Here is a 15,710-nt window from a genome sequence, read left to right on the forward strand (position 1 = left end):
ACTGCTCGTGGACGCCTGTCCGAGCAAATCGACGACGACGCCAAGGTGCATTATTTTCCACGCGACGACATGCAGCACTAAACGTGGACTGAGTTCGTGCGGGGCGGTGGCCGCAAGAACTGTCGCCCAAACCAGCGGGCTCGGCGTTGCTGGCGTCAGCTTGGGTGTTGGGAACTTCAGGCTTAGTATCGTGGCGAATATTTAATCGCCGGTATCTACAACTGCGAATGACCATCCCTAACACAACTTTTCACCACACTATCATCCCCTTTTTCGCATACTGAGCTTTATTTTGGTGATAATTTCCGTTTCAGCGATCAGCGACCAGTGTTGCGGAGTTACCAGTCCGGAATTGGAATGAATCTGGAATCATTCCACATTTTCGCGATCCCGGAATGGAATGGGAATGGAATGGCGACAACACTTGCAGGAATGGAATGGGAATGGAATTAAGTGCCTTTTGCTCGGAATGGAATGGGAATGGAATTGCGTGTATTTTTCCCAAAATAAAGGGCACTTTTCCTTCTACGCGCTGTTTTTGTCAAAATATGCAAAAATACGCAAAAGATCCCACCAGCCTAAGTTCAAACATTATTAAGCTGGAGCCTTTAATTTAACAATAACTCAGTACTGTTAAAATCGATTGGCTGATTACAAGCACGGTATATTTATAAGCAGCGATTCTACAACAATTATGTCCTTAAATACAGCGCTGCTACGAAGTTCGTAGCGATTCTCCGCCTAATAACCGTGGCTCTAAGCCGTTGGTATCCGTCGTGGGGAACTACCGCAATGGCATCCCCCCCCCCCCCCCCCTATCTCTCCCACCAATTTGGCATTGTGATTTTTTTACCTTGGCGGCGCCTTCGCCCCGGCTGCGAGCTGTCTCTCCACGCTTCACTTTTGTTTTTTGCGTCCGGAACCGTCGGTGATCGTATTCCACCTCGCCATCATCGGGACGCTGGCGCGGTGTTTGTGTTCACGGCGAAATTCCGCATATCAGCTTACGCCCCATCTCTCTTCGCGCTCCCCCCTCCTCACCCAGAGAGAGAGAGATAAAACATCTTTATTGTCCGGCAAAATTGACGCTGCCTAACGTCGTGTCAGTCGGTCCCTCGGCATCGGCTACCTACACGCACCCAGCCCCCGAGGGGACAGTGCTTTCGGCCGCTGACGCTCGAGAGCCTCCAAAACTTGCTGGACGGCCCTGTATTGCATGTCGTAGTCCTTGCTTGCCACCGCATCCGCTAGGTGCGGCGGTAACGTCTCTGTAGCACCGTCGTTCACTTTGCAGTTCCACAGGATATGAGCGATCGTGGCCCTGTCCTTCCTACATAGCGCGCACACATCCCTCGGATACACGTCCGGGCACACGTGCTTGGCTATCACCGGAGTCAACATCGCGCACGTTTGTAGTTGTCGCAGCTTAACCGCTTCCTTCCTCGTAAGCTTGTGATGGGGCGGCGGGAACACCTGTCTGTTGCCCCTGTACCACTCCAGAGTGTCCTTATACGAGGTGAGCGGCGTCGCCTCGTCGTCTTCCGTTTCCATCGGCGGGGGGTCCTGGCTCGCGCCGCGACTGGTGAGCGCGCGCGCAGCTCGGTCTGCCCCTTCGTTGCGGTTCTCGCCCGTGCTGCCCGGTCCGACGTGTGCCGGGAACCATTTCAGCGTCGCCGGCGTCTGCCGTGGTTGTAGGGCCCCGCACACCCTTACTGCGCACGGGGACACTCTGTCCGTAGCGTAGTTCATGATCGCCGACCGCGAGTCGCTGGAAGTTTTGCAATATTGGTCCTCCTGTCTACACTCGGACGCCTTTGCCCGAAGTAGCGTCTACGAAGGCCTAAAATATTGGTTCAACATCTCACCAGAAAAAGGAGATCCCATGTGATAGGAACTGCGGTCACGCCTGCGCCTACAAGTTGTACGCTGCAAGCTTTGTTCCTAAACGGTTCCGACCTAACGGAAAGCGAACGCTAGCCACTTTCCCTTGCTTTTACGACTCGGAAAGGCAGTTTCCGTTGTAAACGTGACATCAGCTGTCGTGGAACGCGTGTTTTCCGCGGCATCTCTTTTACTGACAGACAGCGAAGCGAAACCGGCTCTCAAACACCTCTTTTAAGCAGGTCGTTTGTCAAGCGCAATGCACAGGCAGACGGCAACTGCATTAGTTTACTTTTTTTTGTTTTTAGAACTGATCGTTGAAGCAGCCGTTATTTACACTTCGTCTTTTCAGAACTGAACGGAGAAGCGCCCATTTGACTCACACCAATTTGTTACGTAATTTTGATGAATGAAATCAAAATAAACTTTTTTTCGACCTTTCACGGCAGCTTGCGACCTTTATTGCACCATATAAAATTCACGAGTAGACCTAATTGCGCTGCTGAGCACGAGGTCGCGGTTCGATTCCAGGCCGTGGGGGCCGCTTTCCTGATGGAGGCGAAAAGCAAAAACCCCGTGTGTAGGAGATTTCGGGCACAGGTGGTCAAAATTAATCAGGAGCCCTCTACTACGGCGCGCCTCATTGCCTGCGTTGCGTCGGCGCGTCAAACCCTACAATATATCAACGAGGACACCTACACACTTTTTCTGGCGTAGGGATTTCCACAACACTAGACTGACCGGCTGCCGAACGTGTCCTTCTATTATTATCGTTATCATTTTTCTTTACATCTTTTCTTTCGTTTGATCGCCCAGACCAGAAGACACTTGGGGCAACCTTCATTGCTACTCCACCGCATGTAACTGCTCAAATTAGTTATACAGGCCTCGGTTATACAATTAGTTACGCAGGCCTTGGACTCAGTTTTGCTGAGTCGAAGGCCGCAACGCATTCTCTAAGTCCTTCTTCAGTTAGCTAGAGCCAAAGGTTGCGTGGTGCTAAAGTGTGAGCAATCTCCCAATTTCTAAAAAAAAACGAACCAATGCACTATCCCAACATACACTAGCGAGATAAGAAAGAATTCTCCTAGCGCATTGGTTCTCATCGAGACACCCATACAAAGGTCGCGCATACTCTAAGCACAGCCTTAACTTTCGCTCGTGCGCGCTGGATGATACCTGACGCACGTGACTAAGCTTTTCGGCAAGGGCGACATTGCATACCTGCGCACATGCAAACACAGGAAGTTCTGAACCTACCCGTGTTTTCAAAGCTCGCTTGACATGCGTGAGTGCTGAGGACCTGTGCGGCCCGTGATCCGTATTTGGTGCAAAGGCAGGACAAGGTGCTCGAGCGGTAATTGTTCCAACTGATACCACCAGATCCGGAGGTTCTGTTCCTCGTTAACAAAATTATAGTTCTAACCATGCTCACGACCGCTCCATACGCGTGTTAACTGCTGAGAGAATATAATGTCTTCTTCAAACATACTTTTGTCAGCACAAAAATAGAATATGTCGTCACGTTAGCATTAACACATTCATACTTAAACAATATTAAAGCATCACAACTCGTAAAGACGTGCTGATCATGCAAACACTATAATAACTACCTAGTAGGGTGATTGCACTGAACGAGATATGCCACAAAGCCACTATTCGTAGACCTTGGTTACGTGTTTTGCGTATTTTAGCAGTTCTTAACACGTGTAATAACATCAGCTTAATGGTGGGTTCATTAGTTCCTTGATAATCACCCGATAAAACGTTGATGAATTAGAGGAATGGAATTGCACTGCCCGGCAATTCCCGGAGTGGGAATGGGCGATGTTCCGGCATTCCGAGGAATTGAAAGGAATGGAATTTAGGCAAATTGTAATTCCCCGGAATGGAATTGGAATGGAATGGGGACGCCCATTCCGCAACACTGTCAGCGACCAATACATCTGCCGTGGCCTGTTTTGATTCTAGCGCGCAGGTGGCGCCATCTTTCTGCCGCTCGCCGCACCCCAGTGCCGGCAGTGCTGGGTCGGAGCGCCAAACCTCCGCTTCCGGTCAGCGTAGGCTAACCATCGCGGCAAATATCTGAACGCCGCTTTTAAATTCAGCGCTGATAACAACCCCTAGCACAATTTTTCAACACACTAACATCTACTTTCTCGCATGTGGAACTTCTTTTTCGCGATCAGATTGATTAGAAGAGTGGCGACTAGCTGTTGCTATTACGGTCTGCGCCGGTTCCAGCCGCAGCGATATTAAAAAACGGACGACGGCGAAGACATCGCCGGCCTAATTGCCTGGCCAAATAAAGTTGTTCTGTCTGTCGGGTGGCAGCGACTCATCCAAGTCTGACGATTCAGACGACATTTCTACTGCGCAGGCGAGTGCGGACCATGTGCAATCATAGCAGACGATGCGGCGAACGTCCCTGACGTCACGGGTGAGACCGTGACGTAAGGCTGGCCCGCTTGCAGGCTGGCCTTCGAACGGCCATTTTCCCGCGGGGCGACCAAATTTGAAACTGGTTGCAATAAACGAGCTATAATTAATTCTGTGTTGGCGGCTGACGGCTTTCGGTTTGATTTTCGTAATTACTGGGCCAACAGGTATTCTTTACAGCATAAAAACTGAAAGCGAGAAATTTCGTGTCAGTACTCCTTTAAAGTCCTCTAATTTTTCTTCAGTTTTTTTTCCAGTTAACGTCTGTTGCGGCTTGAACGAAGCTGAGTGAGTTACCAAAAGCTACTTTTTTAACACGAAAGTGTTTTATGCTGGGTTTCACTAAGATTTCACTTACGTGATATCCGTCACGGAAATGACTCCAGTACACCTTTGCCGATGCGACCCGCCAGCAGGACATCGCTCGCCAAGCACACCTACAATACAGCCGCTGGCCCGCCAATCATGCTCAGTTGCAGATTTCGCTGCACATTTCTCTTTCGTGTTTTACGGATTCCTATGACAGATGAATCCACCACACAGTTTTTTTTTTCACATGTATTTTGCCCATATGGGCCTTAAATGAGTTGGTCCCACTGTAAAACGTAAGCGATTAGTTGCCGTAACTATGGGGCATGTACGTGCACAACACAAGGTATGATTCCTCAACGGCACGCTAATGAGGAGAAATAGCGGAACAGTGTGCCCAAGGAAATACTTTCAAAGGCCAACTGCACTCAAACTTAAATCCGCCATATTTATTTTGTACGTAAAGTACCTACCGCCATGAACTGCGTTGTTGATTAGATAAAAACGTTTATGACAGCTCCATCGCGACGACGCTGCACCTGCCGGCGGATCGCGCAAACAGCCTTGAAGCGGAAATGACTTTGCGGAACGTCGGGGATTTGTCCTCTGGGGCCCTATTCTCGACTGCACAGATTGCAGGCAATTCGGCATGTTTTTTGGGGAAGCACTACTAAGCAATCAGTGACGTGTTGCACCTATACACTCTAAGCTGGGTAACCCTTAATAGAGGTATACATTTTCGAATTTTTGTAACCTATAATTTATAAGGTACAAATGTAACCTATATCTTCGTAACCTTTATATACGTATACACGTAAGGGTTACGCAGTTATGGGTTACTTTGCAGCTTTCAGCATGTATACCTTTATATAAGTTACATCTACCGCCGTCCAAGGCCACACAAATTGGAAGGTGCGATGTTGCGCGCCAGGCGCGCTATCGCCGGCGCCGCTGTGGCGACACTCCGAAGGCGCCTTTCCCGCGTGGTGAACAAACATTGCGTTAGTGGAAGATATGTGCGACCATGCTGTCCATTGCGCCGTCTAAACTTTTGCGTCGGGTGTCTTTTCTTCGTCCCTTGAATAAACTGCCGGCCACACGGCTGGGGCTAAAAGAGAAGTTACTTTTATAATTCCTAAAACAGCAGTGCCAAAAAGCTTGAAAATGTTCTCTTAATATATATGCATTGCATTACCTGTTCGATAATTGTTACCCAGGTTGTCACCCAAAAATCTTCGTGAGTATTGGCGACGCTTAAGTCTTATAAACAGGCATAACTAAATTTGATGTTTGCATCAGCTCTGTGGCGTTTAAGAAACCAGTATCAAACATGCATGATAGGTCTTTTGCTAAATTGAGCTTTAGTTAAACAACATTAGGCTTTAGTGAAACCAAGCTTGAGTGGAAACATGCACTTGATAGCATACTTCAAAAGGACGCCAAAGTTATGATAACATAGCCTTAAGCCAAAAATTATTGTCTGACAACCAAGGCCATGATTATCAAAAGAGCAGTACATGCAGTACATGCAATGCAATGTGTGCAGTACATGCACACATATTTGCGCATTTAACAGGAGCACATTTCCAGAAGTTTGGCATCGGTAGTTTTGAACATTCACATTTATTATTATGAAACACCTGTGGGCTATTTATTAAAAAGCTAAGCTGCGAACCACCCCAACGTTATTATCGTTCCTTAATGAGTATAGACAAGTGCGGATTCCTGGGCGAATTGGTGTTTCCTATATTGCTTTAGACTTCCAGGTAGAAATCGGTTTATTCATATATCCTTATTAAACCTATTTAATAAATGTTGCGTGAACAGGTTCACAAACATGGCCAAATATACAAATTCTTTACCTCAATATTTGCACGGATGTATGCAAAGCATTCCGAATTGTTTGGATACTGCCATTGAACAATTTCAGACGAATTCGAGTTTGAGGTACATTGATAAGATGGTTCTCAGGGGTGCACTTTCCCAGTACAGCATTGTTGTCGTGGTTCCCCACAGAAAAAACGCGGAATGTGGGAAAGTAGAAAGAACATTTATTACAAATTCACTTTTTCATACAAAGCAGTGTTTATGGCTATGTTCCCTACATTCTCCGTTTCACTCAGTCTAATATTACACTTGGAATTCACTCGTCTTTACGAATCCATCTTTACACTTCCCTCTTAGGTTCCTCTTCACAGTTCCACCTGAGTTGTGGTTCCCACGCCAAGTTATCGTTTTTTATGCAGCACTAACAAGTTTCTAGGCCGATTGCAATCTGTCTTTTGGACGAACTTTAAATGGTATCTATAGTTTCCTGCATGAAAAAAGGCGCTTGGAAACATTCAGAGATAAGCTTCGCCATTTACGTAGTACACAAGCAGGCACAAAATCAGGGCACGTTGAAGATTTCCCTACTTGTTCCCTGCTGCCGCAGATGGAGGTATATATGTGAGGGGCCGTCACTTGGATTTCCCAACCTTGAAGAGCCATCTACAGAAAATTTCAGAAAAAGAACAAAATCCAGTGCAACCATAAGCCCCTCACACGAAACCACAGGCATGTGAAGTACGAAAAATATAGTGCACGGAAATGAAGACGGAGACCAGAGAATGAAATGAAAGGCCACACCAGAGGAGTGATTTACGGCCTTTCCTAATATAATCGTTACACAGAGTAATTTGGCCGCATTGTTCAGAACAACGCGAAGCCACTATAGTCATACCGGCCAACCTTCCCGAATTTTAATCGTGCCGTGTTCCAGTTTATCTCGCGAAATGTTTCTGCATGCTCACCCAGAACAGGCAGAAACTTTGGGCTACGAGATAAACTGACACATTTGCAAAAGAGAAAACAAAAACGTTTCCGCGCCTTCATGTGGAATCACTCGTACACGCAACAGAGCGAACGTCGCACTAAACCCAGGAAACGTGCTTTCACGATGCTGACGCCACCTGCGTCACATTTTTGGCTGTACTTAAGCATCCTCCTCCACCTCCCCCTCGTACTGGCAGTTTCATTATGAACAAGGATCCCACGTGGAAGCCGAAACGTTTTTCATTTAAGTAAAGTGTTCTTATCGGTGGTTTCTTCCTCGGCTATCAGTAAAAAGGAATCGCCAACTTACATTTTTTCTTCGTCCAGATGTGTTGTGGGAGAGGATACATCTAGAACTTGCACCGATCTTCAAGTGCCATTCCCAGGAGGTCTGTACCTGTAATGACTGGAAGGGTTATTTGGGTTAAAATGTAATAGGCTTTAGAGCTGGGCAGTTGGTATACATTCATAATGAAAGAACACCTCAAACTTGACAAGACGAAGAAAAGAACACAGCACAAGCACTCACTAACAACTGGAGATTTCTTACAGAGCTATTTTAGAAAAAGAGTTCTTCTTGTTGGCTCTGCAAAACCACGCATCCTATAGAATAGCTAGAGTTGCTGAAAAACTACAAAGCTCAATACTGAGGAAATCGTTATGTGAATTCATAACATTCCTGTAGTAACGAACTGAAAGACAGAGTCACTAAACATGAGGCAAAATAAGATACGAAATATAACATCATAACACTTGAAGAAAGGCCTCGCATTTTTACAAGTGAATCATACTTTTGTCTGTGCAGGCCTGGGTGCCATCTTTACAAAGAATATTTGAATGAATGTGTTTTAGTTATTGCATTTTCATACCGTTGTTTCCGCTGAAATCAGACTTCATTTCAACTTGTGTCATACGCAGGGGAGTCCTGGTTGTCAGATCAAGGAACACTGCCTGTAAGAAAAAACAGTAGTGCTGATAAGTCATAGCATAGGTAGCCAGATGCAATCACACTTTTTGAACAGCCAGGATCCGATGAGGGTGCAGAACCCATTTTTACACCTGTCTCTGTGTAATTCGTCACAATTTCTGTATCATCAAAAAACAATCAAGCAGCCTGCATGCTGGCTCATACATACCACCATTCTGTAAAGTCGCTTTACTGCACTACACTAGGATCACGCGAGACAATCATTTGCCCTGCTATACCACGCGAATAAATAAACGACTGATTTGTGCGAATGAGAATAATAAACCACTTAACATGGTGGAAATGGCCCGCTGTCTCAAAATGACTAACACCAAATTTACCCACTCAAGGAAAAGAATGAAAAAAATGAGGAGTGTTGTACATACGAAAACTTTTTATTGTGCCGTAAGGCAAACTTTCACAAAAAAGAGGCTTGTGCTGGACAAATGTGAGTTTAGAAATTTCGGCCAGCATTTAGTGGACTACTTTTCTGCAGCACACACCTTGTGTTTATCCGGGTATATTACTACAAGACCAATAAAATGAACACCATCCCGAATATATGCAGCGAGAAAAATGAACATTTTCCGACGACTGAAACAAAATGATAACACCCAGAGAATAGCGCGATAATATAAGACTTTAATGGGAAAAAATTCAATTATTCAAACAGAGCTACCTGGAAATTACATGGGCCAATAACTCGTCAAGTGCGCCCGATGCAGCGAACAGCGTAAACAAAACGCTCAACACATGACGAAGGCGCGCAAACAGAGCAGAAAGCAGGTCATGGGCGCCGTTATCTGTGCTTTCCCGATCGTCCGCTCTAGTCTGACGCAACGAACGCAAGCCCGTGATTTCATTCAATTGCCGTCGCGGACAACAGAAAACGTCCAGCGAAGCAACCAGTCAGGTAACGAAAATCCCTCTCGAATGCTGCAATTTCAAATTGAAAAGCCCCTAGCTAAAAGATACATCCAATGAAAACACCGAAACCGTCACAGAAATATACTCACCGAGTTCGCTTTCACTGGCGCCGGGGCATTGGTCCAACATGCGAACTTGATGCTGGTCGTAGAAGAACGGTCCGTGAAGCGCTGCCAGTCACAAATGGGCTCGCTGCAGCCTCCGCGACTCACGCCGACAAATAAGTCTTCTTACAGCAATCCTCGCTTCATCGTAGGGGTATCACAGCGGTTAAAAGGCTCGAGTGGCGCGAAAACGCGGCCACCGGGCCTGCCGGCGCCGCCATTACTCTATATCCCGTCATGCAACGGAGAAATCAACGGCCGCCGGGAGAGAAGGCGTGACGAGCATCTCTTAGAGGTTACAGGGCGTTTTATAGGTTACAACGTAGAGGTTACATGTCAGATTTTGTTGATGTAACCTATAAATCATTATTGTAACCTATAAATCGCTTTTAACCTCACGCTTGTAACCCTTAGAACGGACTGGGATAAAGAAAACATCAAAATGAATCCATTGTAACCTTTATTTTATAGGTTACTTCCGTTTAGAAGTTACATTATGGGTTACCCGGATTAGAGTGTAGCTATGGCGACATGCAGTGCAATTTGACGATTCACTCGTAAAGATCGCAACCATGGTATCAAATATTGCGCAAAAAAGACGTAAAAACACTTGGAATGTACTATAAAAATCAAGACGGTAGTTGAGGTTGACAAGAAAAACACATTTCTGGAGGTCAAAATTGGCGTCAACACCACAAGGCGATCGAGTAACGCTGATCCAAAAGCGAGCGAAAGGTGGACGTCGAGCTAAAGAACATCACACAATTTTTTTACCGTATCTATATATTTCTTTCAATTACTTTTAGTAACATAGCTGGGCTCTAGCTCTGCTTCAATGCAAGCTTTGTTGCGTTATCCCCTTCCCTGCCGCCACCGTCGCCACGCCATCGTCTGCTGCTATGTTACTATGGCGGCTAATGTTACAAGTTTATGGCGTGATCACAGAAAAAGACGGCCGCGACCATCGCTTGTATGATACATAAGATCAGCGAAGCGCTACGCCTGATAATCGCGGAGCGCACCGATGTCGCCGACTCACTCATTCGTCAATCTCGACTTCAATCAGCGCTGTAATGAACCAAAAAATAACTTTTCTTTGTTATTTTTCTCTTGAGTTCGATCGTGTGACCCAACAGCTTACTAGGACGAGTGTGGACAAATGCCATGCATTGGGTTCTCTTTGTCTTGTACTGCTCTCATATGTTGCGGTTACGCCACACAAATAATTTGTATTTTATTGCCAAACATAAAAGCAAAATACTGCACGTTATTTGTATGCTCCATGATCGCTGACTTGGAAACAGTTGAAACTATAATTTGTTTGGGTAGGAAACATGCTTTAAACAGCGTACATGCGAAACTGCACCTGCTGCAAATTCGCGGACATTTCACGGCGCCGAAAGCCGGGGCAATTTTTGGCCCTATTTCGCCATTATTTTGCGTCAAAATGAGCCGCCATTTTCAAGCTGTCACGCAGCATTACGTCACTTTTACGCAGGCTGAAGTTGCCAATGCATGACGTAATCGTTTCCGCCAAATGTTTAAATTACGTCATTCCTCCTCAGCCAATCACAGAGAGGGCGTTTATTACGGGCCTTATTGTTGTTGAATAGCAAAGACAGGCCTACGTTGTCATGCCTAGTGCTTTTATTCTGGTTTTTCATTGCCGGCCAAGAATTATGCGCTTTCAGTAAAGAGAAATAAGGCAAACTTTACAACTGGCGCCCGTAAACGCCATAAAACGTCAAAATGACGACAGCACACACAACCGCTTTGTGAACCGGAAGCACGTGACCAAAATTGAAAGCCAATCAGAAAAGACTTCCGGCAAATTCCAAGATTTGCCGGGAATTTGTGCAGTCGAGAATAGGGCCCCTGACCAGCCAGGCGAACCAGTCGAGATCTGCCGGGCGGAGAGAGAGAGAGAGAGAGAGAGAGAGAGAGAGAGAGAGAGAGAGAGAGAGAGAGAGAGAGAGAGAGAGAGAGAGAGAGAGAGAGAGAGAGAGAGAGAGAGAGCTCTTGGCTAGTTCTAGTTCACTCTAGCCGTCGTGCTGCGCATGCGCGAGGAGCGTTGAATTGGATTAGATTGAAATGGATTGGATTAAATTGCATTGTATTGCACTGGATTGTACTCGATATCGTTTTAGCCATAGAGTTTCATACTAATATATACTAGAGGGAAATCTGGCACCACTGTCTAGGGGAGCCGCGCTTCAGCGAGCGTGCCGTCATGTACCAGGCAGGCACGTTCCACTTGTCCTTGGCGTGGCTCGCGAACAGGCTGAAAAGTTGGCTCTGGCTGCAAAAATGCAACAATATTACTGCAGAAAATTAAACGAATTTCTTCTTTTATTATCAAATTAAAGCTCCAGAAAGATTTATTCGTCAGGAATTATTTAGATGCTTCAAGGAGAAAAAAAGAAAGAAGAAAAAGATGTTACCCTTTTTTATTGATTTTGGCTTCAAGGCGAGAAAGAATCTATGTGGCTAAGCAAGCCAAGGAGGCGAGGAACACCCGCCGCGGTGGCTCAGTGGCTAAGGCGTTGCGCTGCTGAGCACGAGGTCGCGGGTTCGATTCCCGGCCGCGGCGGCCGCTTTTCTGATGGAGGCGAAAAGCAAAAACGCCCGTGTGCACGAGATTTCGGCGCACGTTAAAGATCCCCAGGTGGTCGAAATTAATCCGGAGCCCTCCACTACGGCGCGCCTCATCGCCTGCGCTGCGTCGGCGCGTTAAACCCTACAATCAATCAATCAGGCGAGGAACGACGCTAGCTGCAACAGCGGCGCCCGCGAATACAGCACCAGATTTCTCTTTAGTACATATTAGTATATATTAGTATATATTAGCAGAAGTAAGCACTCTCACGGGTGATTTACGGTATGAACGATCCCAAGTGCTTCGCCCACTCATCATGATTCACTTCGTGAGATGCGTTAATTTTTTTCTTCGAAATTAGGGACGTTCATTTTCTTATTCATGTTTTCCATAATAACACTATTCTGAGAAAGTCGTATTTCTGACTCAAAAACAGTTTTTCCTTAGCAAGTAGTAAGTTACCAAGTCTCCTTTTAGAAAGTGCTCCGCGTTTATTGTCATTTTTTGCATCAAGAAATTTCCATCATCAGATCAAAACGTTTTTCTGGAACCAGCTGTATTAAGAAATTTTTCGGCAATGATTGTATGGCTGATTTTTTAGACGGGGCAATCCAAAGACGCTGTGCTCATTTTTTACACATTTGTGCTCCGGAGCCACGCACCAAAAAAATGTCTTTGTTGGGCAACATTGTCTTTCTTGGGGAATATCTCAACATTGCAACATTGGATGCCATTCTTTCATTCAATGATAATAGCAACGCATGAGCCAGCATTTTGAAATAATTCGGATCGAACCGTGGGTGAAACACCACCATCAAATAGCCGAAAAAGATTTACCACAAGCGAAGATACTTTGCGAACATAGCTGCACGACAGTTCACAAAATAGGCAAGGCTGGACAGGCGACAGGCTGAAAAGCAACTAAGTTCCTTCGACGATGATTACGAAGCTGGTTCTTATTAAATAAATGACTCAAGGGGTGTTTGTGGCAGAAAAGTATTGTTTTTGACCTCTTTCTTTACTTTAAACTCAATCATTTCAAAGCAATGGTTTTTATTACGTAGATACAATTATTTCTTATATCTTCCAGGATAACCACCGGATTTTATTCCCTATAATCTACATAAGTTGTCACATGTGCTGCGCCAGAATGGAAAATATGCACGCAGCGGTTTCTTTCTTTGCACAATCTTCAATTTGCAACTAAAGCCAAAATTTAAGTACAGGAGGAAAAATATCATAAAAATATCTTACTTTAGTCTGTTTTTAATAATTCTCGTACAGTTAAAAGATCCGAACATACTAGAGAAAATGATGTATCCATTATGTAAATGGACGCCGTTATGTAAGTAGACACCGAGAAAAAGTACTTCAAAATGGCCAAAAATGCATGGGAAGTATACGGCCTACCCTGTGTCCTTAAAAGTCATGGTAATTGAATACGTGGTCTACGCTTGAAAATGGTAAGCTACCTAAGCAATACTTCTAAATCGCTTAATCGTCTCTCAAAGGACGCTTTTTACATATTTAGAACTAAAATTAGCAAGCACGGCATGGGGCTTGAAATAAATACGAATAAATCTAAAGTAATTAGGAATAAGCACACCAAAAGCGTTCTCTTCAACGTAGAAAATGAAACGCTAGAAGAATAAAGAAATATAACTACCTCGAACAGGTGGGTAGTACTGACGCCAAGCACGAGAGAGAAATCCGGCGCCGAATAGGAATGGGTAGGGGAGCACTCGGCAAGCACTCCCAAAAAATGAAGAGTAAGCAACCTCTGTCTCTCTCAAAAGAAAAATCTACAACCAGTGCATACTTCCGGTGATGACATACGGAGTTAAAAGTTGGCACCTTACTAAACAACTGGAAAGCAAACTTGGATCGGCCCAACGGGCGATGCAACAAATAAAGTTAGGAGTAACACTTACTGACAGGAAACTAGCTTCCTGTACCAGGAAACAATTGATTGATTGATTGATTGATTGATTGATTGATTGATTGATTGATTGATTGATTGATTGATTGATTGATTGATTGATTGATTGATTGATTGATTGATTGTAGGGTTTAACGCGCCAACGCAAAGCAGGCGATGAAGCGCGCCGTAGTGGAGGACTCCGGAATATTTTTGGCCACCTGGGGATCTTTAACGTGCACCGAAATCTCGTGCACACGGGCGTTTTTGCTTTTCGCCTCCATCAGAAAAGCGGCCGCCGTGGCCGGAAATCGAACCCGCGAGACCAGGGAACAAACTCGAGTAGATGATATCATCGTTAAAGTAAAGAAAGATAAATGGACTTGGGCTGGCATGTAGCCAGATGAACCGACAACCAGTGGACTGTTAGGGTAATAGAGTGGATACCAAGAAACTGGTGTGGAAGTAGGGGAAGGCCAATAAAACGAAGGAGGTATGAAATAGGTAAAATTCGGTGGCCAACATTGGGCTCGACCGACGCATGACAGCAGCTGTTGGAAGTCAATGGGAGAGGCGCCATCGCCCTGTAGTGGGCCTGAGCAGGCTGTTGATGATGATGGTGATGACCGCTAATAGATGTGACAGCTTTACGCAGCACCGCAGCTGTGGGGGCGGTAAAAAAAGGACCCTATCTCCAGGTGAAAAGTAGCCCCTTATCGAGAGCTTACGTACAGCCTGCCGCCATGAAGGTGTACTTTATCTTCGAGTAACAAAAAACCTGTAGCGGAGGGATTACGATGCGCGAGAACAACAGGTCCATCGATATCGGCAATCATGAACCCATATTAAAAAATTCTGCAAAAATTCAGGGAATTATCTGCTAATGCGTAGCATTCTTATGCCGCTTGTCTTGATTGTAAGTTTTTACAGTCAAAATTTTAAGTTTTTAGAAATCATGTCTGACCAATTATTTTCATTTACGCTATTGTAACGATTCGAAGGAGAAAATTCGTGAAATCTGCATTATTGTGGAAATGCAGGGCGTTTTTCTGTTGCCAGTGAGGGGATTGGCCATGGCCTGAGGTTCGCCTTTCCTGCTGACGTCTGGGAATCAGGAACGTCGTTTTCGTTTCTGGCGTGAGGGTTGCTCGTTCACTTAAGCCACAAGATCACGTGTAGGTTTGGCAAGAAATTGGGTAGTAATAAAAAAACTCCACCTCATAAAACTATAAAGTGCGTGTGGAGAAAAGCAGTGCGCAAACGATCGCTCAACTACACATAGAATTAAAAAAAGTGATACATCGGTTTCATCAAGGTTTGATGAGTAGGGAAGAAAGATCCCGCTCTTCTCCGTGTAACGACGACGAAGGTTGAACGGGAAGCTTTCTCGTGATGGATGTTTTGGTTGGCCAATCCCACACTGCGAGTATGTACTCGGGATGTACGCACAACTTTTCTAGAATACCGATGCGGAATCTCTCGGGCGAGCACTCCGTAGGCCCAAGGTTTGCCTTTGGGGTATACGGAGCGAATTGGTACCCGTTGCGTGGAGTTTTGTGAGCAATTCCTTAGCGGGTGCCGGTTTGAGGTGTTAAACCCCAAGATGTGACGCAAGGCATAACTTTCTAAACCTCAAAATGGGAAGTTAGGCCTAACGTCTTGTGTCTAACACCGTTACGGCACGCAGAGCAACGACAGTATTCCCGTGATGGATTCGTTGGTTGTCTCCTAAGTTTTCCAAACTAATTTGAACAT

General features: G+C 45.4%; 1 protein-coding gene across 1 annotated transcript in view; it reads right to left on the reverse strand.

Moving 5' to 3' along the window:
* Positions 1-6,812: 6,812 nt before the first annotated feature.
* Positions 6,813-15,710, reverse strand: part of LOC144166653 (uncharacterized) — a 62,838-nt gene continuing 53,940 nt past the window's right edge. The window contains exons 2-5 of the mRNA XM_077696185.1: positions 9,427-9,536; positions 8,313-8,394; positions 7,754-7,840; positions 6,813-7,119 (exon numbers count right to left, since the gene is read on the reverse strand). Of these exons, the coding sequence (XP_077552311.1) occupies positions 7,794-7,840; positions 8,313-8,394; positions 9,427-9,536 (239 nt within the window). The 3' untranslated portion in view covers positions 6,813-7,119; positions 7,754-7,793. The remainder of the gene's footprint in view (positions 7,120-7,753; positions 7,841-8,312; positions 8,395-9,426; positions 9,537-15,710) is intronic.

Source organism: Haemaphysalis longicornis, unplaced genomic scaffold (genome assembly GCF_048455015.1).
Source record: "Haemaphysalis longicornis isolate Haplotype H1 unplaced genomic scaffold, Haemaphysalis longicornis Haplotype H1 scaffold_18, whole genome shotgun sequence".
NCBI lineage: Eukaryota > Metazoa > Arthropoda > Arachnida > Ixodida > Ixodidae > Haemaphysalis > Haemaphysalis longicornis.